The 27966-nt window shown below is 41.1% G+C and overlaps 1 protein-coding gene across 3 annotated transcripts; it reads left to right on the top strand.

The window, feature by feature from the left end:
• The first annotated feature begins 727 nt into the window (after positions 1-727).
• ankdd1a (ankyrin repeat and death domain containing 1A) lies at positions 728-27966 on the top strand. 3 transcript variants are annotated; one of them, XM_075465863.1, is made up of 17 exons: positions 728-889; positions 9153-9256; positions 9356-9454; positions 11319-11417; positions 11495-11599; positions 11806-11904; positions 14147-14245; positions 15697-15795; positions 15894-15992; positions 16663-16761; positions 16860-16958; positions 17271-17366; positions 18204-18405; positions 21157-21288; positions 21494-21610; positions 22086-27669; positions 27877-27966. In XM_075465863.1, exons 1-15 carry the CDS (start codon positions 856-858, stop codon positions 21553-21555), a joined length of 1527 nt encoding a protein of 508 aa, XP_075321978.1. In that variant the 5' UTR covers positions 728-855; the 3' UTR covers positions 21556-21610; positions 22086-27669; positions 27877-27966. The 3 variants fall into 3 exon arrangements, with proteins under 3 accessions (XP_075321978.1, XP_075321886.1, XP_075322065.1); XM_075465771.1 differs by having other exon boundaries at positions 21494-27669; XM_075465950.1 differs by lacking the exons at positions 728-889; positions 9153-9256; positions 9356-9454 and adding an exon at positions 11194-11212 and having other exon boundaries at positions 21494-27669.

The following is a 27966-nucleotide window of genomic DNA, read 5'->3' as shown; positions in this document are numbered from 1 at the left end:
AAACATGAAGGGTAGTTTTATTTAACATGCAATACTAAAAATAAATTGGTAGTAATTCTGTAATTCTTAAAATTAGTTGGCACTTTAAAAATGGCACTTTAGGATAAATGCACTTTAATATAGTACCAGATGCACTTTAATAAATGTATACTTGTATAGGAGGGTAAAACATTATTTGCCAATCAGATGCATTTTAATGTTTGAAACTACTGTGCGACAAAATTGTGTTGATATGGTTGTTTCGGTATGGTATTCGTACCATAACAGGTAATTTGTTGTATATCTTGTGATGTGGTTAAGTGATAGGGAATGTTGTACGCTTTGTTTTCTTGTTTCCTGTTTTTGTCATTGTCTTGTCTTGATTTTAGTGTGAACAGCAGGACTGCAGATGGAAATTAGCCTTGGAGCTAAATCTGGCATATTTACATTGTATGTTTATTAATATGCAAAGTCCTGTCACAAATAAACAAATAACTAACTAATAATAATTCTTTTATATATGAAATAAGTAGCAAAAAAGAAGTGAATAGTTTGGTTCGACATATGAGAATGAGCTGGTATTTTGGGAGCTTTTTGTTTTAATTGGGCTGCAAATGTTAGTTGACATCTTCATGAATATGAATTTAACATGAAAGAAGACAAAGTTTAAAGTTTACGCTCTACTTGGGTTTACATGATGGCCAGCCGTTTGTTTTGAAAGTACACAGCGGAAGTTTTTCCTAGTCCAGTATTTGTAACTTGAATCGAAATCCAACTTCATCTGAGCGTCCTCTCATCGAGAGATTCATCGGAACGCGAAGTGCGATGAGAGAAACGAGGAGGAAGAGCCGGAGGCGCCTCTGAAACACCGCAAACATGGAGGACGACCTGGTGTCGGAGGATGATATCTGTAAGTAAGAGCACGAGACTGCAGATTTCCCCTCAGCGGTCTGCTCGTACAGCCAGTATGTCCGGATCGGGATGTAATGAAAGACAGACGCGTTTTCTGTCGGGAAATCCTTCGTAATGTGTGGTTGTATTATCTCTAAACACTGTCTTTTATGTTGTTTATGACACATGAAAACACTTGACTCGTGAGCAAAACGATTTCACCAGCGCGGGAATAACAACAAATCAGCAGGAAACGACACATTAAAGGGCAATTTCACATATTTCAACCAGGGGCGATTTTAGGATCTGGTCTTTAGGGGTGCCCAGCCCCCAGTACTCACAGAGGCACATTATTTCTCACTAATAGCTGGGTTTCAGTTACGTCATCACTGGAGCGGGCAAATTTAAGTTGGTGGGCTGGACGCTTGACTACAGCATAGCAACAACATGGAGAATATGGATATGAGTGAATATTGTAGTGGTTTGGAGCCGGTATATAGGGAAAGGTATTTGGCGTTAGTAGGGAAATACATTGGGCGTGACCCATACTTAATGATAATGTCTGAATTTTCGCACGACCGGAACGATTTGCCGAATATAGAGGCTGTGGACATAACGAGCTACCTGGTTCTCCAGACGTACTACACCAAGCAACAGATGAAGGCCCACAAAAGTTTGGAGGCATACAAGTATTACCACAGCAGATGGATCAGCAAACTCGGAGTAAAACGTCTACAGAATGATTGTGTTTTGGTGTTCGCCAGGGTAAGTTTGTTTTCTGTGTTGTTTACGGTGCATTATCCCAATGGAAAATGCAGTGTGTAGTGCAGGGCTGGGCAGTAAAGCAGAACTTAACATCTTGAATGCCAAGCTGTGAATGTTGGCACTCAAATAACAATCAAAAATGTATATGTTTTGATCAAATGCCGAGATCCAAATATCCAAATACTGACGTCGGAGCCCAGTCCACTCAGTAGCCAGCAACGCGCTGGGGCAGCCTTCAAAACAAAGCCCAAACGTAGCCCGTATTACATTACTGTTGATTGCCATTTAACAACATAATACTTTATTGCACTACTACAAAACAGTTAGATTTCGCACATACCTTTGACGAAGTGGTCACCGCAGACACGAGCATTTGCAGATTCAGCCCCTCCTGTCTGTAAACGTAGGTTAGCTATCCACTTTTTGCGGCGTTGTTCTGTGAGTTTTATCCATTTCTCACCTCTATGGGCGATTACCTTAGGTACTCGATAGTAACCCTGTCCCTTCTCTCAGTTAGACCGATTGCAACATCCAAAAACGGCACAAAACTGAGGGATTTTGGGCAAAAAAGTGGCAGACAAAACACAGTGTTTTCAATGGGCTCCAGCTCAGGTTGCCCACCACTTAGGTTCGCGCGCTTAGAAAATACGGAAGTGACGTCAAGTGAAACCCAGCTATTGAGGCGAACTAGTACATTTATAAATTTTGGAGCCGTAGGGGGTCGCCGGATGTGCTTTGCCGTGTGAAGACGTGCGTGCGGAGGCTCCGTGTAAATGTTGTCAAAAAATATCAATATCGCCATATTTCTATCAGTTTGGGGGAGTGGCCGAATACTTTTTGTTTCGGGAGCTAACAAGTGCGCTCTCGGTGCATTTTAAGACCGAAAATGACTTCAAGATCGACTCGGACGGGTGGAGAGAAGCAGCAGGTGGTTAGCAACGTGGCCTCCTCTGCTAGCAAGGACAATGTTAGCCCATCACAAGCCGACGACGTACCTCAGTGGGCTAAGGACATGATGTCCGAGATTAAAAAAGCCAACGCTGGAGCTACGAAATACAGAGAGGAGACGAAGACCGAGATCGTGAAATGTAAGGAAGAGATAGAAAAAGGAAGAAAGGAGATGATGATTGAGATGGAAAAATGGACCAAGAGTTTGGAAGAGAGCACGAAAGCCCAGTTTGAGTTGCTACGCGGGGAGGTGAAGCTGATTGGGGACAAAACTAGCAGTCTGGCTGATAGGATGGAAGAACGAAAAAAGGAGGTGGATGAAACGTTAAATGATCAGTCGGACACCATAACCACCATGGAGACGAGACTGAAAGAAATGGAGAAGGAGGTACTGAAGCTGAGGGGACGGAGTGAAGATCTCGAGGCACGATCACGGCGCAACAATATCCGTGTCGTAGGGGTAAGAGAAGGGGCCGAGGCAGGCAAAAAGCCGTCGGAGTTTGTGGCGGGCTTACTGAAAGAAAAGTTGGGTGGGTCTAGCAACAACGCCGACGCTGGACCGTGCGCACCGGACACTCGGCGCGAGACGAGACGGGAACGGAGTTCCGGCGAGAGCATTTGTAGTGAGGTGTCATTACTACACAGAGAAAGAGGAGATACTGAAGAGGGCGAGGGAAATGGAGAGAACACCCGAGGGTCGGAGCGGACGGATTCACATCTTCCCGGACTTCACCCAGGAGGTAAACAGTAAGAGAGCAGCCTTCAGAGAAGCAAGAAGCCTCCTGCGGACCTGTACCGGGGTCAGATACGGGCTGCGTTACCCGGCAACACTGGTGATTACGCCAGAAGGAGGACAAACGAAAATCTTCGAAAACCCAAAGGATGCCACGGATTACATCAAGAAGGAACTGAGCCCCGGGTGAAACCTATGGACTGATTGGACTCTGGCTAAGTAGAAATTACACATGCTTACACTGTTGAAATGGGGGGATTAATATAGGCAGGATATTGTTGACCAGTCCTTGCAATATTGACAAAGTATCTGGTTCCAGTGTATATTTAAAGGGAAGGTATACATATATTTATAACCCCCATCTCTTTCTAGAAGCTATTTTTGTTCTCCCTCATATTATTGTTTTACTCTATTCAAGGTTTAAGGGTTGAATGTTCCCCCTTGACCACTGTTGCCTACCCTCTATGGTGAATAAGTCAGAAGGGTGATGTTATACTTTGCAGACTAAGAGGATGATATGCACGGAGCTGCACACGGTAGGCTGTGTGTGCAGGAGATGGTGGACCGGTTGGCCACGAGCGAGCTTCTTAAGAGCGTTATGTGTGGGTTAGCGTTCATATATGTTATGTGTTATGTATTGGTTGTGTCTGTGTGCGTGATGCCCCCCTCCTTCCTTCCCAGACCCCCTCCTTTTAACTTTTTGCTTTTGCTGCCTAATCTTCAAGGTGTGATTCGGATAATGGGTACCATAGGGGCGCAATGGTGACATCAGGCTACGATCTCCGGACATGGCACCAACCATGGATCCGAGCAGAATGGCTACAAAACTGATGAGCTGGAATGTAAGGGCGATCAATAAGCCAGCTAAACGGAGTAAGGTATTTTCACATTTGAGAGACCAGGGAGCAGAGATAGTATACTTACAAGAGACACATTTGTTGAATAGGGACCATATCAAGCTCTGTAGGGGGGGATTTAATCAGGTTTATCACTCAAATTTCAATAGTAAGAGTCGGGGAGTGGCCATCCTCATACACAGGAATGTACAATTTATAGAAACAACTACTATAAAAGATAAACATGGTCGGTATATTATTGTAGTTGGAAAATTATTCAATATGCCAGTGGTCCTGGTAAACATATATGCACCCAACTGGGACAATGTTCAATTTTTTAAGGATCTATTCTCATTATTACCAAATTTAGATACTCATAATTTGATTCTAGGGGGAGACTTGAATTGTGTCCTAGATTCAACTCTGGACCGCTCTAGCCCAACATCCAATGTATTAAGCAAATCAGCACAATGCGTTAACTCCTTCTGTAAGGTATATGGTATATTTGATCCATGGAGATACATAAACCCAACCTCCAGGCAGTACTCCTTTTACTCCCCACCACATCGGACGTATACTAGGATCGACTACTTCTTATTAGATAATAAACTGACCTCTATAGTAGCAGGTATAGAATACTCTGGTATAGTAATATCTGACCACAGCCCAGTCATATTGAAACTTCACTTTCCTGAGAATACACCACCTCAGAGAGTGTGGCGCCTTAATAACAGGCTATTGGCAGATGATAATTTTACAAAATTTATAAATTCGCAAATAACCTTTTTCTTAGAGCTTAATGATACCCCTGACATAAGCAGTACCACTTTGTGGGAATCCTTAAAAGCTTATATTCGAGGACAAATAATTTCATATAATGCTGGTGAAAGGAAAAGAAAGATGAAGCGTACTACAGAACTAACAGAGGCAATAAAAGAAGTTGACTTGGCAAACTCTACTGCTCCCTCTGAGGAGCTACATAGAAAGCGTATTTTGCTCCAAACTGAATATGATATTTTAATAAATCAACGTGAGGTGGATCTATATCTTAGGTCGAGACAGGATCTTTATGAACATGGTGAGCGCGCAGGTAAGCTCCTCAGCCACCAGCTGAAGCAGTCAGCAGCTGCTGGTATGATAGTGGAGATAGGGGATAATCTGGGAAATAAAATTATAGATCAGAAAGGTATTAACAACCAATTTAAATCTTTTTATAGGGATCTTTATACTTCCGAAGTAAATGACAGGGAGAGAGTGAAGAATTTTTTCGAAAATCTGGAAATGCCGTCCCTAGAGAGGGTAGATAGGGATAGATTAGAGGGACCCCTGACTGCAAGGGAGATAGAGAATGCGATTCGAAACATGAAGACAGGTAAAGCGCCGGGCCCTGATGGGTTCCCAAGTGAATTTTATAAAACATTTGCTCCTAAACTGATACCCCTGCTCTGTAGACTATATAAAGAGGTCCTTGATAAAAAAACTTTACCTCAAACAATGTCACAGGCTATGATCTCTGTGCTCCTTAAGAAAAATAAGGATCCACTTAAATGTGAATCATATCGCCCAGTGAGTTTACTTGGATGTGATTATAAGATTTTGACCAAAGTACTAGCAGCTAGGATTGAGCCTGTTATAAGTAAGATAATACATCCTGACCAGACAGGGTTTGTTGCTGGCAGACAACTTTCCAGTAATCTTCGTCGCCTCTTTAATGTGATATACACTGCCGAAGACAACATTGAGCCTGAGATTGTGATAGCCCTAGATGCCCACAAAGCCTTTGATAGAATAGAGTATTCCTATCTGTTCACGGTCCTTGAGAGATTCGGATTTGGTCCTACATTTCGTTCGTGGATTGAGATAATATATGCGAACCCCCAGGCCATGGTCAGAACAAACAATATAATATCTGAACCTTTTCCTCTGTTCCGGGGAACAAGGCAGGGGTGCCCCTTGTCACCCCTGCTTTTTGATATGGCAATTGAGCCCCTCGCTATAATGCTGAGGAATGCTGCTGGACTGGGGGGAATACGCAGGGGGATGCAAAACCATAAACTTTCGCTATATGCTGATGACCTCCTCCTTTTCCTGTCGAACCCTGTCACAAGCATCCCGGTGGCTCTTGCTATCATTGAGGACTTTGGGAGGGTTTCGGGTTATAAAGTTAACCTAGAAAAAAGTGTTCTTTTCCCAATTAATAAACAGGCGAGGAGACTATCATTCCAGGCCTATCCCTTTACAACACATAAAGATAAATTCACCTATTTAGGCGTTAATGTAACAAGTAAATACAAAGACTTATTTAATCATAACTTTAAAGTAACGCTGGATAAGGCAAAGTTAGATATGGAAAGGTGGTCATCTCTCCCACTATCATTAGCAGGGAAGAAAAATTCTGTTAAAATGACTGTAATGCCACGATTCCTGTATTTGTTCCAGACAATACCAATTTTCATTCCTAAATCATTTTTTAAGGAACTGGATAAATGTACATCTACCTTTATCTGGAAAAAAACAGTCCCCCGGATAAGAAGACAGTTCCTTGAGAGACAGAGAGAAGAGGGAGGCCTGGCCCTACCAAATTATATGCACTATTATTGGGCGGCTAATATACATAAGCTGTTGTTTTGGGTCTCTCAGTTAGATGATGATGAAACCCCAGTGTGGGTACATATGGAAAGATATGCATCTAGCCCAGTATCCCTACGCTCCCTGATCTGCACCCCTCTGCCCATAAGCAAGCACCTTTACACGAACAATCCTGTTGTACATGACTATCAAAATCTGGGTCCAATTCAGAACTCATTTTAAAGACAGAAATGCCCTTCTGTCCGCTCCCGTCTATGGCAATCACTTGTTTTCTCCGGCCCTTGGGGGGACAGCATTTAGAGAATGGTATAGAGCTGGGGTGGAATGTGTTAAAAATCTTTTTAAAGATGGTGTGTTTATGTCTGCTGCTCAGCTGGAGAAGGAATATGGAATCCCCTCAAGGACTAACTACCTCAGATACTTTCAGATTCGAGATTTTGTGAAAAAGACATTCTCCTCATCCCTTGAATTGCCGCGGAGTGGGTGGATAGATGGGCTGTTGGACTTGAACCCGACTCTTAAAGGGATGGTTTCTATGCTATATGTAAATATCCAGAAGGTGGCTTCCCCATCCCTTGATTACATAAAAAGGAAATGGGAGGAAGAGTTAGAGCTGGACATATCGGATGTTGACTGGGGCTGGGCAGTAGAATTAATACACTCTTCCTCTGTATGTATTAGACATGGACTGATACAGTTTAAGGTGTTACACAGGCTTCATTTCACAAGGGACAAACTGTCAAGAATTTACCAGGGTGCTGATCCGACTTGCCCTAGATGTAAACAGGTGCCAGCCAACATATCCCACATGTTCTGGTTTTGTCCCAGGCTCAAAGAGTTTTGGACCAAAATTTTCAAAACGTTCTCATCCATATATAACAAAAATATAGAGCCTGGTCCTCTTGCAGCCATTTTTGGTGTGGCACCAGGGGAAACACAACTAACGATGGCTCAAAGGAAAGCAATAGCATTCTCGTCACTGTTGGCCAGGAGATTGATCTTATTTAACTGGATAAAGGCAGCACCGCCAACTCACAAACGATGGGTAGAGGAGGTGATGGCACACCTTAAATTAGAACATCTTAGATTTACTTTACTGGGCAATACTAAGAGATACTCTAAGATCTGGCAGCCTTTTATTTCTTACTTTGAACATGAGTTTTCATCTGCTCAAACATAAGTGGCAGCTTCTGAACCCCCCCCCCCCCCCCCCTTTATTTTTTGTTTTTGTTTTTATGTTTGAATGAATATCACTATTGTTATTACTGTTGTCATTTTTACCATTTTTATTTACTTATTTATTTTTAACCCGAGAGTGTCTGGACCACACGGGTGGTGGCTATGTCTGTCGTCTAGTAGTAGTAGGATCTGTCTTACTGTTTTGTCTGTAGTTTAGACCTGTGTTTGTGGTATATATTTTGAATCCTACTATTTTGTCTTGTTTGGGATGTTTGATGTTTGTGATATGAAAATCAATAAAAACACTTTGATTATTATTATAAATTTTGGAGCCGTATTAGTTTTGCTTTGAGTAGTGATATCCTTTGAATGGTGTTACAGTGCCCCCCCCTTTCTGTCTTCCCAAACCCCAGCTAGTCGAGGCGGATGGCCACCCTTCCTGAGTCTGGTTCTGCCAGAGGTTTCTTCCTGTTAAAAGGGAGTCGTTTCTCTCCACAGTCGCCTCAGGCACGCTCAGGACGGGAGATTGGACCGAAAAAAAAAAAAAAAGTTTCAGTGCAATCTGTTGGTTTCCTTAGCTAGGAAATTGTTTTTGAATTGGCTCTATATGAACGAATTGGATTATTTTATGAATAATTATGATTACAATTAATTGAATTCCAATTGGCTGGAATTGGACTTTATTATCTAAGTGCCTTGTGATGACATTTGTTGTATTTGGCGCTATATAAATAAAAATGAATTGAATTGAATTAGTGTTTTCCCCTACAACATTAAATTTTGACCTCTTCATTTCAAAAGACTGTGGCTTGACAGGGAAAACAGAGAGCTGAGACAAATATTGAAGATAACTCAACATTTATTTTCAGAGTAAAGAGTTAAAACAAAAACAAATGCTAGAAAATAAATAAAATGATCACTAAAATAATGCATCCTTGAGCAAAAAAAAAAGTGTTTTTGCATAATGTAATATTTAAAAAATGTGCTGAGCCAGGGGGTGCCGAGCTATCTCACGGTGGTGCCTTGGCACCACTAAAATACCCTAGCCTCGCCCCTGATTTCAACCTTATCCCTGTGTGTCTGTTTGAGAACCAACGGTGAATGATTTGCGTATGTAGTTCAATTCCTCTCATCGTGTGCGTCTAGGAGCTGTCTGTATTCCTCTTTGAGGTGCAACAACAATGTTGACTGGCTTGAACACGTTTCATCCCCCTTTGTCTGATTGCTGGCAGTGCTGTGGTCTGAAAAGGACTTCCACGATGCTGCCAAGAGGAACGACACCGGGAAAATGCTGGAACTGATCAACAGGGGTGTGCATGTTCGAGCCAAAAATAAAGTAAGCACTTTAAACGGAGGAGTCTCAGATAAGCAGTTAATCTTCAAACAGGCTGTGAGCATCAGCACAGTTTGATGGATTGTGTGTGTCTCTGCACAGCTGGACCGTAAAGCACTGCACTGGGCAGCAGGAGCTGGGCATGAACAGGCTCTGCGTCTCCTACTGGACTACGACCGTGAAGTTGACGAGAGGGACATTGTATGTACACATAAGCTGATAGTTTAAAAACTTATGAAGAATTATCACTATTACATATTCCACTCACATATCACATCATCGTCTGAATCATGATGTGCCATACTAACTGAGCTAGATCTGAGGACCTTTTGGGACTAGTCGCCTTCATATGTTCTTAAAGATGTGAAATGACGTGATACTCTGCTATGATTTAAAAGTCTCTTAAAGGATCATTTTGCAAAAATCAAATACTGTATGTACGGAGCCCCTAAAGGGACATTGAGGGATTTTTTTTTTTTTGCGGGATCTTGTAAAAGTATTGCGAGATCTTGCAAAAGTTTTTTTCCCTCGTCAGTGAACCGGAAGTAAAACATACATAGCGATGGAGGAGCCTATCCATCATCCGTGGGAGAAGTTTATTGATTTCTATTTTAGTATTGGGCTAACATATAAAGACATCAAATCCGTTCTTGCACGTAGACATGGCTTTGACACAAGTCTGCGGATGATGGGTAGGCTCCTCCATCGCTGTGTCTGTTTTACCTCCGGTTCACTGACGTGGGAAAAAAACTTTTGCGAGATCTCGCAAAAAAAAAAATCCCTCCATATCCCTTTAGGGGCTCCGTAAATATGAGATGAATAATGCGATTCAGGGTGAGTAAAGAAGGAGTGAAGTAAGGCATCTATGAACTAACTTTGTCTCGGGACAAAAAGAAGGAGAAAAAAGAAATGAATTAGACGGGGGTCCTACTGCATAAAGATTGTGAGACGTGTTCATAAGGTACAGGGGGCAGGGACACTCTCCTGATCAGAGAGGAGGCATCCTGATCAATGATGAAGCCCCTGTTTCTTGTGTAAAGATTTCTCCATTTCTCTCCCAAATAATCCAAAAACATTCCAACTGAAAAAAGAAGCAAAAAAAACAGAGGAAAAAATTTATTTATTTTTCATTTTAAATACAGGTCAAATAAAACCGATGTATAGAAAACATATTACGTAAAAACATTTTGAGTGATTCCAAGTCTTAAAAAGCCTTGTAACTGGAGTATTGTTGAATATTGCGGGTCAGTACTTGCAGAAATGTGATGTATCAATAGATTGTTTTTACTTAAAAAGTATTTGCAGACCATATTAACCGGTTCATTTTCCATCGGTCATACGTTTGGCTATTTTGGTGTTAAATTGGGCAATAAGCTGCATTTTATATGGCTGTAAAGGGGTTTGAAATTACTTAATTCTGCAGAAGCCTTTCTATTACATACAAAAAATAAAACAGTGGAGGCTAAAATGGGCAACTAAATAAGTACCTGCAGTCAATAGGGAGCAAGGCGAAAACGTCTTTCCTGTCAAGAAATGATTCAAGGGCTGTTCTTTGCTCGATTTTTAACGAGAATCTCCCGTCGAACACTTTCATTACAGCATCTACAGCAGTGTCAAAAGCTTGACGCTGCTCCATGTTGATATTGAATGAAGCGCTTCCGTGTACAATCCATGGGTTGAGTGGCAGTTCAACCACGTCACTACCTTGAACACGCCTCTACCCTGGGCCGTTGGCGCTGCTCAAAGTTGATTGCTTCCCGACAAAGTGGGTGGAGTTCCCATTTTTTCGGGAACTCGAATCCACCTGAATGAGCAGTTTGCCTGAGTAAGTGTAGCAGAGCCGAAGGTGTTGCGTCACTGCGAGGGCGGAGCCTGGGTACAATAAGAGGGATGTTAGGTTTAGGCAGAGTGAAGACGGCGAAACGGAGCCTGAGCTGCTGCTGGTGCTGACACATCAAGGTCATCTCACTCATGAACTGGTGAAACAGGAAATTCAGCTTTATGTGTAGCTGCAGTCAGCTTCACTATTGTGTAACAAAATCTGGTTGTAAATATTTATTCACAGTTTGGCATGAATGCTCTGCTCCTCGCATCCTGGTTTGGTCACTTGAAGATCCTGCAGATCTTGGTTTCCTGTGGAGCCAAACTCAACTGTGAAAATAAAGTAAGAGCTCTTTCATTTAATTAGACTGTGAGAATATTGTTAGAGTGATAACATAGAGCCTTGTGTGTATGTGTTAGGATGGTCTCAGTATGCTGCACTGTGCTGCTCAGAGAGGCCACATCAGCGTATTGGAGTTCATTATGGAGGACCTGGAAGACATGTGTCTGGACAGAGTTGATGAGGTGACATCATTTTAAATGTTCAAATTGATTTTCCATCTGAATGCGGTCATGCCTTTCTTTCCACACCATTACTTTGCTATCACAGTATCATCAATGGGCTCATTTCTGAGAGTGAATGGAAAAGGAGCCTGTTATTGGACTACTGTGTGAATGCAGCAGGTGTTTAGCAGCTCCCGTGTGTAACATTCTGACATCTCTCTGGCCAGTCAGGGAAGACAGCACTGCACCTAGCAGCTGAACATGGACAGCTTGAAGTGGTGGACTTTCTCATTGGAATGGCTTGCACACATGGATTGAAGGATAAGGTATCATTGTAACACACACACTTCAAGCAACAGATTAGTGGCTTCGTTCGGGTAAACAACCACACATTGTGCATCCGATTGCTTGCCCACATTGAGCTAATAAGGTTTAAAATAGAAGAAGAAAAATCGAATTTACAGTTATTGTTAGATGTCCATGACCCCGACATCATGCCAGAGTTTTAAAGTTTTGCACGACCAAACATCTTAAGGCTTTGACTAAACTCCTGTGTAACAATGCTGGGTGGGGTAGAGCTAATTCATTCTGCTACTGCAGCTGCAGGTAGTTCCCCCAAAATAAATATTTACATGCTACTTATTTTTGGCTCAACACATGACAAAGTTATTATGTGAAGGAAATGTGTTATATTAGGTGGAAAAAAACTGTGCTAATTGGGTTGTAGTTTTATGAATGCAGGCTTGAACAAACTCACCAAAAAATAGGTTAAAAGGCACCAAATATTAGCACTTCCTATCTAAATGTCTGTCTGAGATGATAGTGTATACTGCAGTGGCACTTTTTGTAAATTTGTGAACCCTTTATAACCCCTCTATTTCCCATAGCTCTGCTCACTAAAGATTTAAATCATCATTAGATTTCCTTACAAGTCCTGAAAAGAAATTATGATTAAACAAATGAGACATTGTTCTGTACGTGATCATTAACTATTCAGGCATATGATCAAATATCACAATGAAATGTTAACTTTAGCTTTCAGTATCTGGTCTGATCCTGTACATGTAAATGTTCTCAGGAAGTGTTGATGAGTCCTGAACATCAGCCTGGAGGCACAGAACAGAACAGATGCAACTCTGGAAGGTTGCTTCAGGATTAATGTCAGGACATTGACTTTACATTTCAAAACATGAACTCAGTTCTTCTTTAAATCTATTTTTAAATAAAATGACTTGTGTCTAGCATGGAATTTGCGGTGGTGATTGAGTATTTATTTCTATATCAGTGATGGCCAGCTGTCATGGGCCAGATGAAGCACATCCGATCCTATGATGGCTGCTACTACAGCTGATGGAATAAGATGTGACTGACAGTTGTACTGTAAAGTCTAGCTTTACTTTTCCTCTCAGGTTTATTTGTTGACTCTGTCCCTGTGATTGAGGCTCGCTACCAGAACTGATCTTCACCTGGACTGCAGTTTGTTTTTTGACTGTATGCTGCAGCTAGCAGTAACCGAGCCCAGAGTAAGAGTTGCCCAGTCTTTTGAGATTTGTTTCAGATCCCAATCCCAGAGCAGTCCTGAAACCCAGTTCACACTGAAACTAAAAGCTTTTATTTTTTTTCATTAATCCAACAGTCTTAGTGCTTGTCTCCAGCAAACTGCAGAAAGACAGCAGTTTTTTTTTTTTTTTTTACGGTGACCAGAGATTTCTACATCTGAGCACTGTTGTTCAGATGGTGAACTTATGAACAGGCCCTATTGCTAAGAAATTAGAACATTGCAGACCATTTCTTAACCATTTCTTAAGAGTGTCACGGTCATCTTTCATTTCCTCCATTTCTACACCATGTGCCTATGCCAAGTCTTTGAGATGATTTTGTAGCCTCTTCCCATCTGGTTAGAATCAACAAGTCTTATTTTGAAGTCCTTAGACGCTTCCTCTTTGTACCGTGATTCAATCTTCCAAACTTATGTTGTAAAGATATGAGTATGTTCTTAGAATAAAGCTATGCACCCAGTTACAGCTTATTGTCACCTCATTGGTTGAACACACCAGACTCTAAGTTAACCTTAAATAATCTAATCCGGGAGGTTCATATACATCTACCACTCACTGATATTACTGGATTATTATGACCAAGCGGAATTCAAATCCAATAAAAGACACATTGACAAGGTTCAGGTCATCACATCAGCGTGGTATTAACACCCACTCCTGTGTTTCGCTGAATATACTGTTGTGACAGTTATCTTTTTGTGGTTGGTTGTTTCTGGACAGACACTCATTAGAAAGATAACTTTTGCATGGCCAACACTAATAATAACATGGTGTCCAATTAAGCCCTGCTTTGCTGGGGTAGACACATGCTCAGCCGTGCTAGCTCGCCTTGTTTGGAAGAAAGTCATCTGAGTCCAAACTGTACCTCCGCTGTGTTCAAAGCCACCGCACACTACAGCAACTGATTATTAGTGCCAGCAGCAACAAATCCACCCACCACTGCAACTCTGTCAAGGAAGCTGTCTAAGATTGGATTTGGGTCTGGTTGTGTGTTCCGACTGGCTTACAGGAGGAGAACACAGCCATGCATCTAGCAGCGAAAGGAGGGCACACAGAGGTCCTGCAGAAGATTGTGGAAGCTGGAGTAGATGTGGATGAGAAGAACGTAGTAAGTATGTGGATAGGACCGCAAAGTTTGTGTCACTTCCTAGTTTTTGGATGAAATGTTTTTTTTCTGCTTGGAAAAACAAAAAACAGAATTAGTTCTCAGCACAAAACTGATTTCTTTGAAATCAATCTTGGCATTTTTACTGAAAATTAAAAAATGGTTTGATCCTTTAAAGAAAGTCAGAGACTGGTGCTGAAGCCACTCCAGCAATGTATTGGGTTTTGGCTTTGGTTCCTTCTGGTGCCAAAAGGTGAACAGCTCCAGCACATTTTCTTTAACAACCACTATGAATTTGACTGCATTCATCTTTATTTTAATTCTGACCTCGCTGCTGCTGCGCAGAGGGACCCCCATACCGGGATACTGCTCCCACCATGCTTCACTGAAGGAGGTGTGGCAGCGGCTATCCAGCGCAACATTTAGCCACCGAGAGGCTAATGTAGGGGGATCTGTCCGACACGCTATGTACAAACAAAACATCCGTCCGTAGCTGCTTTTGATTGTTTAATAAACATGCATACGGGATTTGATTTACATGATGCCTTTTAGATGTTATGATGACATAGATTGCGATTGCGGTCAACAGAAAATCACGGCACCCTATTCACCCCCTCTCTGTTGCAAACAAATAAACTACAAACAGGTATAGGTGATTTAAATTACTACCGCTACGCCCCCCGGTGACACACACACACACACTCCCACTTCCACACACACACACACACACCCAACCCTCCTACTGGTGACTGAGTGACAGGCATGCAACCTAAAAACATCCCTTGCTCCTACAGGAGGGGTATCGGCAGGTGATGAAACACACAAACTCTACGCAGGTTGCCATGCGTAAAATTCTTCATTCAGAGGGACTTAAGTCTGGACGCCATACTGTACAGATCCCAAAATGCAGCTGAGCTGGTTGCCCTTCAGGCAGGTTCACTCGCCTTTTAGAGTGACCGGTTGGCTCACTTTCCTGACCAAGGCCTATCCTTCTTGATTTCTCAAGTTTATGAGGCAAGGTGGTAACAAAAATGAGATGATAAAAATGCAAATGCATACAAGTTAAAAATGAGTGATAGAGTATCAAACAATTTGATTACTTTAAAAGTATTTTTAATGATGATCTACTGATAACAAAGCTACATTTCATCATATTAAAATATTTTGAATGCATTGAACTTCAGATCAGATGTTACTTCAGTGGGAAAAATGAATAGCACAATATCTTGATAAATACATTTTCTTAACATTAAAGATAAACATCTACATTAAAATATTTAATGGATGACAAGTATTATGTATTTAATCTGATTTGTTGGCTTGAGCTAATACATATTTCTATACTTGAAAGATGTTCTGCATTGTCTTGTGCTTTTCTAGATGGCTGAACAGATGGCAAAACTATAACAAAGCTCAGAAGGCCTCTGAATTGAAACGTACCTGTTGTTTTTCAGGACGGTCTCACCGCTTTGCACCTGGCAGCTGATGGGGGTCATTATGAATGTGTCAAACTGCTGGTGGAGTCTGGCTGTAATGTCAATGCTCAAACAAATGTATGTTTGTTCTTTTCAAGAGGTTATAATATGCTAAAAATCCAAGTGAGTGTTTGTGTTTTTTGTTTCTACTGACCCATGTTTTCTTGTGTCCGCAGAGGAATATGAATGCTCTGCATTACGTGGCCCAGCATGGCTTTGATAAAGATGCCAACTTGCTGCTGGACGCTGGGATCCACATAGATGCTGTAGACCATGTAATTAATGTCGACTTTCACTGATGAGTCTGACAGGTTCCTTTTGATCTCATGTCTGATACAGATGTTGCGATTTCTGGCCAGACCTCATGACCATCTTGAAACGTGGTTATGTGCTCATAACTATTCATTTCTGAGGCTGGAGAGTGTACACAGTAGATTGTATTGACAGAGCCTTTTGAAAAGCATATTTTCTTTGTGAGTTGCACTCGACACAGAAGCTTGCATGTTCTCCCCGTTAATGCGTGGGGTCTCTCCGGGTACCATCTCCCACCATCCAAACACATGCGTGTCAGGTTGATCGTGTCCCCAGCAGTGAGCGTGGATGCTTGTTTGTCTCGTTCGTCTCTGTGTGGCCCTGTGATGGACTTGTGACCTGTCTTGGGTGGACCCTGCCTCTCGCCCATTGACAGCTAGGATAGGCTCCAGCCCCCCTGTGGCACTGAATTGAATTAGGGGGGTATAGAAAATGGATGGTTAGATTTTTCTTTGTCACAAAAGGTTTCTCATCCTAACACTTGCTGCATCAACTTCTGTAAGAAAATATATGCCAGGGACACACCTTTCATCCACAGCTTGTATTATAATTCAGTGAGCGCTGTTGTTATTTCAGCATCCGATAGCATACCATAAATATGTTTTCAGTGTCATCTTGTCATTCTTTATACAGCAGCACCTTACACCACTCCACCTTGCTGTGTTCAACAATCACGCAGAGATTGTGCGGCTGCTTATAGATGCTGAGTGCGACTTGGATGTCCCTGATCTTGTGAGTATTAACTTCTACAGCTGCACTTATGAGACGTGAGACACAATGTCTATGGTACAGCTGTCACATTAAACATGCGCCTGTATGGTGGCTCACAGAGGCAGCAGACTGCACTGCACATAGCGGCAGAGCATGGCTGGCAGGACCTGGCTGAAATGATGCTGATATCTGGTGTCAACCTGAATCTGACTGACAAGGTACCACACAGTTCCACTTTGGACATGACAGTTGTCTGATTGATACTGGGAATAACTGCTTAGTGGCACGGGTTGATTGTTATCCTCCACGTTTGCAAGTTGACTTTTGACTAGTTAAGAATATAAATGTTAAAACTTGCTGCCAGACCCATTCATTCATTCATTTTTTTAAATGAATGGTCTTTTCCGCACCTCATGTGCAGATACTGTACAAATGTAAGCAGTGGATAAGTATGCATTTTTTTTATCTTCAATCAAACGTTTTTGATGATATGATTCTTGTAACTAACAGAACTGTTCTGATATACACAGCAGAAGAAGACATGTCTGGAAGTAGCAGCAAGAGGAAACCATGTCATTCTAGTTGACATGATCATCAAAGCGGACCGTTTTTATAAATGGGAGAAGGTGAGTGAGTGTGGACCTCACTTCCAATAAAGTAGAACGACACAGAATAACACAATAATTATAATGAATTCAACCATAATATAATTAAATAATAACACAGGAATTTGCATTTGTCATTTGGAATGATAGAAGTGCCACTAAAAAGAATAGATCTGTAAAAAGAATATGAGAATGAATGAAGAAATATCTCCTTTTTTTTTAGAAAAAGTTTGGACAATATGGAAAATATTTAAAAAAGGAAAAACAAAACACAATGATCCATTTGGTTCACATTGAAAATGAATTGAGTTCAGAAGCAAACAAAATGAGGGAAGCACACAGAAAGCAGCTGCTCCTGCCTCACGTTTTGCACATTTCAGTGTCACACAAACTGACTTCCAAAGTATCCCGTAATTTAGGCTGTAATAGCTTTCAGTTGGCCCTGCTTTTCTTTCCTCGTCATTTGCCAGGGTTTCTCCTTATCCAGTACAAACACAGCCGTGTGGATTTGCTTGTTGTTAGAGTTGGAGTAGATTTACATGCCAATTATTTTACAAGCATCTTATATCAATGCATCTGCCATGCAGGAAATGGCAGAATTCTAGATGTTTGCATTGCTAACCAGCCGCATATTTACGGTACTGTGTAAAAGTGGTTGGTATAACATTGTGAATATTCAAGCAAACATCACAAAATCCCACAACCTAAATCCAACTATACTGAATACCTTATCTTTGATCAATTGTATGTAGGTTTTTTTTTTCTGTGTCGAGCACTTTTGTCTGAATTGCATTAAACTTGTGAACTGTACTGTGAATGTGCACTGTTTCTGAAACCTGCTCACCATGTTGGAATAAGGATCACATGGGCAGTGAGCAGGGCTCCTGGGTGGGGAGACATCTGAGCTTTAAACAGGATCATCAACCGGAGACCCAACACCTCCGCTCTGTCCTGTGGAGCCTGGCGACCAAGCACCTCTGCCGCGGAGAGTGGAAGATTCTTGCTCAGTACTGGGGATTCAGCGATGCACATATACGAGCTGTAGAACAACAGTGGACAGGTGAGCAGAGCTTTCAAAAGCTGCTTTCACACACACACACACACACACAAACACACGTGCACACACACACACACGTGCACACACACACGCACACACAAACACACACACACACACACAAACACACATGCGCACACACTGGAGTCCTGAAATGCTCTGGAGATCTTATGGCATGTGAGAACGCAAATCGAGTTTCCACGTAGTCCCCCAGTAAAAATCCAGAACAGTAGCGGATGTAGAAACGTGTCAGTGAGTGAGTGTGTGTGCTGGTGAGAGCTTGTTCTTTCTGCTGACCTGTGACCTGCTTGCTCCTCGCTACTGTGGAGATGGACAGATGCACAGTACAGTACTGACATAAAGGCAATAAGGAGCCTCATCTAATTTTCGCAACTTGGTGTAAAGATCAACAATCACAGCCTAATTTCAGAATCATGGCTGTCTCCTGCATGCTCTAGACACGCATTTCCCTGCAACCAATCCATCAGATTTCCAGGCAGGAGAATGCATCTTCAGCTGAAAGCCCCCAAGAACAGCAAGTGTTTGCAGCTTTGGTTTGAGTGTCTTCCAGCAACGGGACACCGCCGATTCTGGTTTTCTCTAGATTTAAAGCCTGTCCAGCAAAGAAACCGCAAAGAAAACAAGAAGTAAACAGAAAAGATGGAGGATAATTCAATTCAATTCAATTCATTTTTATTTATATAGCGCCAAATACAACAAATGTCATCTCAAGGCACTTAGATAGTAAGTCCAATTCAAGCCAATTGGAATTCAATTAATTAATAATAATCATAATTCATAAAATAATCCAATTCGTTCATATAGAGCCAATTCAAAAATAATTTCCTAGCTAAGAAAACCAACAGATTGCACTGAAAACTTTTTGTTTTTCGGTCCAATCTCCCGGCCTGAGCGTGCCTGAGGCGACTGTGGAGAGAAACGACTCCCTTTTAACAGGAAGAAACCTCTGGCAGAACCAGACTCAGGAAGGGTGGCAATCCGCCTCGACCAGCTGGGGTTTGAGAAGACAGAAAGGGGGGGGGGGAAGGGGGGGGGCCGCCGCCGCCGCCGCGGGACTGTAACACCATTCAAAGGATATCTGTTGGAACAGGGAAACACGAGTTAATGACCACAATAATGTCACATATACATAAAGAGAGTAAAGTGAGGAAAAGTGTGACAGATGAGGCCCCCCAGCAGTCTAGGCCTATAGCAGCTTAACTATGGGATGTTTCAGGATCACCTGAGCCATCCCTAACTATAAGCTTTATCAAAAAGGAAAGTTTTAAGCCTGGTCTTAAAAGTGGAAAGGGTGTCTGCTTCCCGGACATTTACTGGCAGCTTATTCCACAATAGAGGGGCCTGAGGATAAGAGACTAGTTGTCTGAGTTGCACCTCAGGAGTCAGACTACAAACTCTGAGAGGCTGACATTCCATTCTGGTCTAAATTCAGTGATAAAATAACCAAGATATGTTTTGATGCAGATACTAACAGTATATAACGATTAGTTTATTTTCTAAAAAATAAATAAATAAATAAAAATAAATAAATAAAAATAAAATAATAATAAGATGGTTGTTGTGGTGTGAGGATCAGTGATGGCTGGCATTAGGGGGGTGACTCTGGGACACCAGTGGTCATTGTCTAGCCTGCTGGAGGTGTCGTGGGCCCAACTAGATGAAACACTGATGAAAGGAGGTTCCCACCTGATGACCCCAATGACATGTTGGTCAGCACTGCTCACTGGTCTATATAGGGAGTATAGGGAATTACTCACTGAGTCTGGTCCTTTTTTCTTTATTTTTTTTTTCTTTAGCACAAGTTTCTTGTGTTTACCTTGAATGAATTGTCTCCATATTGGGTTTGAGGGTAAAGTTATAGAGGTATCAGTAAAGTTTGTAGACAGCAGTAACATGGCCAGTTTGAAGTTTAATTGGATGAATTAAAGATGAAATAACTCGTCAAGCTTTAAAACATGAATTCGTCTTGAGCCAATTTGTTGTTTATTATTTTTTTAACACTGATTTATCAGTATAATGTACATGTAAACTGTATTTTAATTAAAAACTTAAAAGTGCATCGACTTCTAGAGAAAGTAGCGTTGACACTGAATTTTACTGCTGCGTGCAGCTGCCAGTGATCTAATCTTAATTTTCATCAAACAAAACTAAAGTAAAGAACATATGCAGCCACTTATTTTCACTTCTCACCCATCTTAACTCATTGGCTGCCAGCCATTTTCAGTTCAGAGACACCCATACTGCCAAGTGTTTTACAGTATTTTGACTGATTTTCCAAGACCCACAGAAAAGTGTGTCTTATGACTATGTACACACCGAAATTACCAAACGAAAGAGTAGACTCTCTTCTTTCATCAGCAAAATAAAGTTTGTTTCTACCATTTTCAGTCCTGTAGTAATAGACAGTAGAACATAGGTTGGTTTCACCAAAAACAGCTGTTTGACCCAAAAAACGGAGAAAACACGCTTTTTCTTTTTTTTGTGCATAGTGGCACTGCTGCCACCTTGCGGATAATTTTGCCAGTATATTTTCTGTTTAGTGTTTACAACCCTAAGATTTAGTGACAAACTCCGCTAGAATGTCCCCCAGCCCGCTCCGTTAAAAAACGCAATTGACGTCTATAGACGTCTTTGGCAGTCAGCGTTTTTTTTTAAATTGACGTCTATAGACGTCAATGGCACCGAAAGAGTTAAGTCAAACATCAAATACTGTGTCAAATTAAATTGAACTTTCAGGTATGAAAAGCTTCAAGGAGCATGGTCACCGTATGCTGTTAATCTGGCTCCATGGAGTGGTGATGGCAGGGGAGAACCCTATCAAACGCCTCTACGAGGGGCTGGTGGAAATCTCCCGGACAGACTTGGCAGGTGAGGGCATCAGTGAGGGTCCATCACAGCTATGACTTATTTATCCGTTAAAGGTAAAGTTTTCTGTATGATTCTGGCCCACTCCACATAAAGAATTTGCACAGGCTGTGTTTGACCTCTCTTCTGTCTGTGAACTGTTGGCTGTGAAGTAACATCTTGAATTTGTGGGTAATTTTTTTTTGTTTCCTTGTTCTTAATTATCCAGAGTGCATCCGGCAGAAGGCAAACGCAGAAACCAGCTCTCCCAAAATGTGCTCTGCGATGTGACAAACACTGAGAGGAATTAGAACCGCAGATTTTCAGGGCACAGAACTATTTATTTGTAGGTGCCCATCACTGAGTCTTGTTTACACATTCAAAGTCTGAAGTTACTGTTTTTTAAGGTGTAGGAAAGACTGCAAAATATCCAGGGAAAGCTTACATTAAGATATTTTTATCACAAATCCAAAAAACACATCCCGACACAACTAATTCTGTACTGTATCTCTGTAGAAACAAAGGGCTTCAATAGTGTTACATATTAGTGACTATTATGAGGGGAAAAACATAATTCAATTATACCAAATGTTATTTCTAATAGTTGGAGAGCAATCTGGTCCTTATTTGACTTGGATTTATTTGTTTTTTTTAAGTGGAGTTGAGGTTATTTGCACTTGATTTACAGCCTGAACTCAAAGTTTAACTAAATGGAATGAGGAAACTGAAGATGACTAAAGCAGACTACTTGACAAAATATTTTCTATTACTTTTTGATGTTTGCTATAAACAAAGTTAACTCCATCACTATTGCTTTGCAGGAGCATGGACAGCAGCCCTGCACTGCTGGAACTGATTGAGTCATAACCAAATAAGTAGCCTATGTGGAAATGTAAAAATACACCTACCAGCATGTTCACTCTTTCTGTATTAAGCCTCGATGTTGATTTTTATACTGTGTTCCATCTCTTTGTTGAAAGTAGGACTTCAGGTCTGCATTTTTGTCTTTGAAGCCCAAAAAGTTGATTTTTCTTTTTATATCCTGGCTATCACTCTCAGTTAAGCCATGACTGTCTATAGAGATGAAGTTGACAACTAAACACAAGCAGATCAGCCCGTTAAAGACAAAAATGTATGCCAATAAACTAAAACGCTGTTTCAGATGCGAAAGTGTGGTCAGCATAACATCCAGTGGATTGTGTGTAGCCAGAACTTTGTTCTGCAAAGATGGTAAAGACAAAAATACTTGTATTGAGTTACAAATGAAACCTGAGGTGCTGCTGATAATGATTCAGTGCAGGAATGGAGAGGAAAAAATAAGGCTGATCTCCTCATACCTCATTAGTATCTTGCAGATAAAGCTACTGCCAAGCTGTGTATGAGTGAAATAAAAGAAACAACTCGAGCTGAAGAGTGAATATGAAGAGCAACATTTTAGAGGATGTATTTAACACTTCTTTGTGGATTTTTAAGAATGCATTGCTGAGATTTGTGTATTTTGATTTGCTTTCAGATGATGTCATGTTTCCTTTTCTGCTTATATGTGTTCGGTTTTGGTCACTCAAAATTCCTTCTAACAGCTGCTGTTTATGAGGTTGATGATGTATAAAATACTTTAATTAGAATATTCAATTTAATTATCCATCATTTCACATTTATTTTGCATGAAATTGATATATTTGAATCAGTATCAGATCATATGAAGCAATTAAGTCATTTTTGTAATAACGTGCTGTGTATGTTAAATTCGTTGACTTATTTCTGTTTTTCTTTTAATAATCCTATATTTAAGGACTGTAATGCTTATTTTTGACACATTTTTTTATTACAATGGCACAAAATCTGAACTATCTAGAATATGGTGAATTTATTGAGATTTGTTTTTGAGGTTAGTCTTATAAGAAATTATACATTTTTTCGAGTTAAAGAAGTATGTGGAAGCCTTTTCAAAGTCTCTTGTGATAAGTGATTATTGTGTAACTTATTTTCTAAAAATCAATTGCAATAACTTGATTCTTTTTCAATAAGTAATACACTCATACTATGACCCTGAATAGGATGAAGCGGGTATGGAACATGAATAAATGAGTGAATACATTCATGTAGATAACATAAATAAACTAGGTTTGATATACCAGGACACAATAAAAACTCTTCTGGTCCTTTCCAGGTCTTAAAATAGGACAAATACAACTTCAATCAACAATTTCAGTCTGATTCCTTTTTAAGCCATTCTGCTCCAGATTTGCAGGTGTGCTGGGGACCTTCTGTTGCATGACCCACATTCAGCCACGTTTTAGCTGACAGATGACTATAATTTGTAATAAAGAGGTTCATGGTTCTGTGGCTGCAAAACAACCACAAATCATCACTGAATAATGGGTGATGATTTTATCCACTGTACTTGACAGTTGATCTGAGGTGTTTGTTTTGATATACATTATGCCAAATATAGCACTGTGCATTATGACTGCTTTGATCTCGTTGGTTGAAAGGACATTGTTCCAGAAGTCTTTTGGTTTGTTCAGATGCAGCTTTGCAAACCTAAGCTGTGTTGTCAGGTTCTTTTGATGAGAAGATCATTTTTCCTGCAACCCTTCCAAACAAGCCATACTGAGATGTAGCTCTTGGTTTTTTGCAGTTTCTCTGAGCATTCCTCTGTCTAACCTTGGCGTGAACATGCTTGGGCACTGACCCCTGAAAAATTTGACAGCTGTCTTGAATGTTTACTGCTTGTAAAAAATCCCTGATTAATCACGATTAATCGCACTTGTACGCAAAATCCCAAAATTAATTCATAAGTAGTGTATAGCTTTTAGCATTTAGTTTTATTTTAAATGTGCTGCCATATGAATGAAAGTGCCATAACATTTGTTGTGCAAACACTCTTTTAACATCAGCATCTTTCTGTAGTTTTTATGTAGAAGCCTCGCTCCACTGTCTGTTTCCTTGAATGACTTGCTGCTATCAGTTGTGTGTTTTGCCTTTAAGTGATATTTTAGACTGGAACTACTACGCTGAGAAGACAATTCATTTTGGCAGTGTTTACAGATGACTTTGGTTCTGTCGACTCCGCCGTCTGGAAGAACTTTAAAATGAAAATGGCCGAGTAAAAGTTCCGTACCCTTCTCCATGTTTGGTGGATCCGCCAATTACTTTCTTTTCCAGTTCCGTAGCAGACAGCAACAGACTTTTACAAAATAAAAGCCTGTAAGCAACAGAGTTTTACAATAATAAAATAAATGATAAAACGGGTGGTTTGTGGCGTAGTGGGTTGAGCAGGCGCCCCATGTACAAGAGGCTATAGTCCTTGCTGCAGCTGGCCTCAGTTCGAGTCCCAATCAATGCGTTAACGCGATAATAACGAGTTAACTTGCCCAGCCCTACTGTAAATATTTTGTAAGAAGTCTTATAACCCCTCTCAAACGGGTGGGCAGCAACAGTTACCCCTCTCATTGCAGATGTCCTTCCTCCTTGGCATTGTGGTTTCACACACCTGAATGCATACATTTACACTTTGTGATTGTGTGATTATCAGTTAGGAGCTTTATTGTTTCTCAGCAGTATTCACAGACTATGGCCCTTGTTTCTCCATGGTGGGAAAGAGGGCCATAATTGGGAGTCACAGTTTGCCACTTATGAGTTAGTGTATACAGGGATCTTCTAGTTCTTTCTCACTACTATGTGCTGGACTGTCTCATTCAGCCTCTGTCCATAGCCTGCACCTGGGGTGCTATCTAGTGTGCTAAACTCTTGCATCTATTACGCTTGTGCTCAGGGCCTGCTCTTGAGTTTCCATGATTAGGGCTTCTGTATTGTCTTTCAGACCAGCCTTTTCTGGCCACTAATGGGATTCATATCAGTCACTTCTTCAATCTGTTGTGGTACATGCCATGCAGAGGCTTATTCTTCCATGATGGTTCCTCCTCACCTCCTCTGGGTTTCAGCTGCCTGAGCAGTTCATCACTGGGGGCCATCTTCCTGATGTATTATTTATTTATTCATTCATTTTATTTATTTATTTATTTATTTATGCCCAAGCATATCATTTAAACAATTCATGTTAACAATTATTATGATTGAGATGTGCGAAGGTGAGGTCTGAAACCCGAAAGGGCTTATATGAATAACCTCACCCTTAAAAACGATAATCAAACACCACATTTGTTACAAACAAAATAAAAATGTATTGCTGGATATTCTTGTTTCATCTTGGACAGTGGCTCTGATCTTCACTAGCCCCCAGCCTCCCTCCTTCTGCTTAGTATACAATCTCGGGGTGTTGAACTTGAAGTGAAACCATCCGTGCATTGTGAGGACCTTTCTTGTCTTGATATCAGTGGCTTCTATTTTCTGTTTTGGCCAGGTAATTATATCAGCGGGGATATCTGATGACTGGCAGGGCACATGAGTTGATGGCTCAACGTTGTTCTTCCCATTCAGCTGACTCCTCAGGACCTGCCTTACTCTTTGTAGCTACTTGGTTTTGGATATCTTCCTTGCAGCATTTTCATTAATGCCATTAGCCTGTGGGATCCCTAGGTATTTGTAGCTGTTCTCGACATCTGATTGGGTGCCCTCTGGTAGTTCAATCCATGAAGTGGTAAACACCTCTCCTCTCTTTGATACAATTCAGCTGAATTGATCTAGTCCGAATGACATCCGGCTATCCTTGCTATATCCCAGAGAGGTGTATCATTGAGTCGATATCTCGCTCAGTCCTGGCTTAAAGCTTGATGTCGTCCATGTAGAGGAGGTAGCTGATGATTGCTCAACTTCAGAACGGGTAACCATAGCCATTCTTTCTGATGATGTGGCTGGGTTTATCCAGAACAGCATTGGGGACAGAGCATCTCCTTGGTATATACCAGAGGTGGGAACAAGTCCCTATTTTTCAAGTCACAAGTAAGTCTTAAAGGGACACTATGTAATAAATGAAGTAATTTATTAGCTCAAATCAACATATTCATTCATAAATTATTCCTCATTGGTGTAAAATTATCTCTGTCAAAAATCTCAATTATCCTCCTGAGTGAAGAATGACTTGTCTGTATCTACATAGAGCGGGCAAGCTCTATGGAGGCTGCCATGTCCTTCCGGTCTATGAAAAACGACGAAGTGCCGAGAGGGACATAAAGCACTTTGAATCGCGTCTTCCCCAACGCCAGGGCTGCAAGCGGAAATGACGTCATTTTGACGTCACGTCCGCCGAATGGCTTATTACTGGCGCTAATGGTAAATAGATTTTATCTTGTAAATTATCCCACTAATAATGCATTGATTGTTACCAAACTTCTGCCGTAGTACACATAGGCTCTTAACTCACAAAACGAGGCATTAGAAAGTTTGTAAGTTTATCGGGAGTTTATTTAAAAGAACACTTTCCAGATAGCAACTACACACCGCTGCTAACGCTATTGCTGCGTCGACGTCACTTCCGGTAACTCCCGGAATATGACTAATTGCATTGCTTGCACACCAAAGGCTATGTCAACTTATGTTATCTGACATGTTATCTGTCATCTGTATTTATAGTGTTGTTGTATGTGTGTTATGTAATCCTTTGTACTGTGTGTCTTGATGTCTTTTTGTTTGTATGGACCTTGAGTCTGAATCTATAGCTTCTTGAATCTTGACACATACTGCCTGCCGTAGTTCGAGAAGTTGCAACGCATATTTGAAAACGCGAGGCGCTAGAGAGCAAATTCATTCGACTTTGCAAAATAAAATTGCACCACTAGATGGGGGAAGAAATTACATAGTGTCCCTTTAAGTCTTTCCGATCAAGTCTCGAGTCAAGTTCGAAGTAAAGACACGTTTCCCAAGTCAAGTCCAAAGTCAAGATGTGGAACTCCAGAGTCAGCTCCAAGTCCTAAACTTTGAATTTTCAAATCTTTATCAAGTCATGCAAAAAAAAGAAAAAAAAAATATATATATATACAGTATATCTATCTATCTATCTATCTATCTATCTATCTATCTATCTATATACACACACGATACATACATACATTACAGGCTTATACTGCAACTTCTGGCAGCTGCCTCTGCAAAGCTGTGTGGCTCAGGCTGCCACCGGAAATGCAATTGTTAGTTGCTGCTGCCACTACTTCAGCTCGGACCAGATTCCGTGGTTCGCAGATTCGCAAACAGTATTTATTTTAACATGATACAAAGATGTTTTATTCCCAATCCGACTGATACTAACATTATTTCAGGATTGTAGGCGTGTGCAGTGATTTATGTGCAACAGGAAATTAAGGCGCATGCGTACAGCCCCATCGTTTTTTTTAAACTGTACAAGCCTTCTGTCTGGTTGTTGTCGACCTGAGAAACTGAGCGTGTCCGCAGCTATGATGTCTACAAGCAGCACCATCTTGCACACACCTGAAAATGACAACGGAGGTTTGTATTTTTGTGTTCTATTACAGAAATACGCTTAAACTGTTTCGTCGGTGGTTCCCTTGATCTTAACGACTCCAACGTCAGCCGTGGAGTGGAATTAAGCTAGCTATCTGGCTAATTAGCAAAACAAGCGGCGGTAGCAGCGGTAGTCACTGATATTTTGTTAGTAATTCAGTTTATTACAGACTTTTGAATCTCGTTTGTCAGTTTCAGGAAACAAAAGGATACCGTGCCCGTGGCACGGCTGTAAGCGGGTGTACACAGAGGCGCGCGCTCTGGGGAGCCATATCAAGGACC

This window comes from Odontesthes bonariensis, chromosome 1 (genome assembly GCF_027942865.1).
Source record: "Odontesthes bonariensis isolate fOdoBon6 chromosome 1, fOdoBon6.hap1, whole genome shotgun sequence".
NCBI lineage: Eukaryota > Metazoa > Chordata > Actinopteri > Atheriniformes > Atherinopsidae > Odontesthes > Odontesthes bonariensis.
Note: the sequence above shows the minus strand (reverse complement) of the source record. Positions and strands in the feature narration are given on the sequence as shown.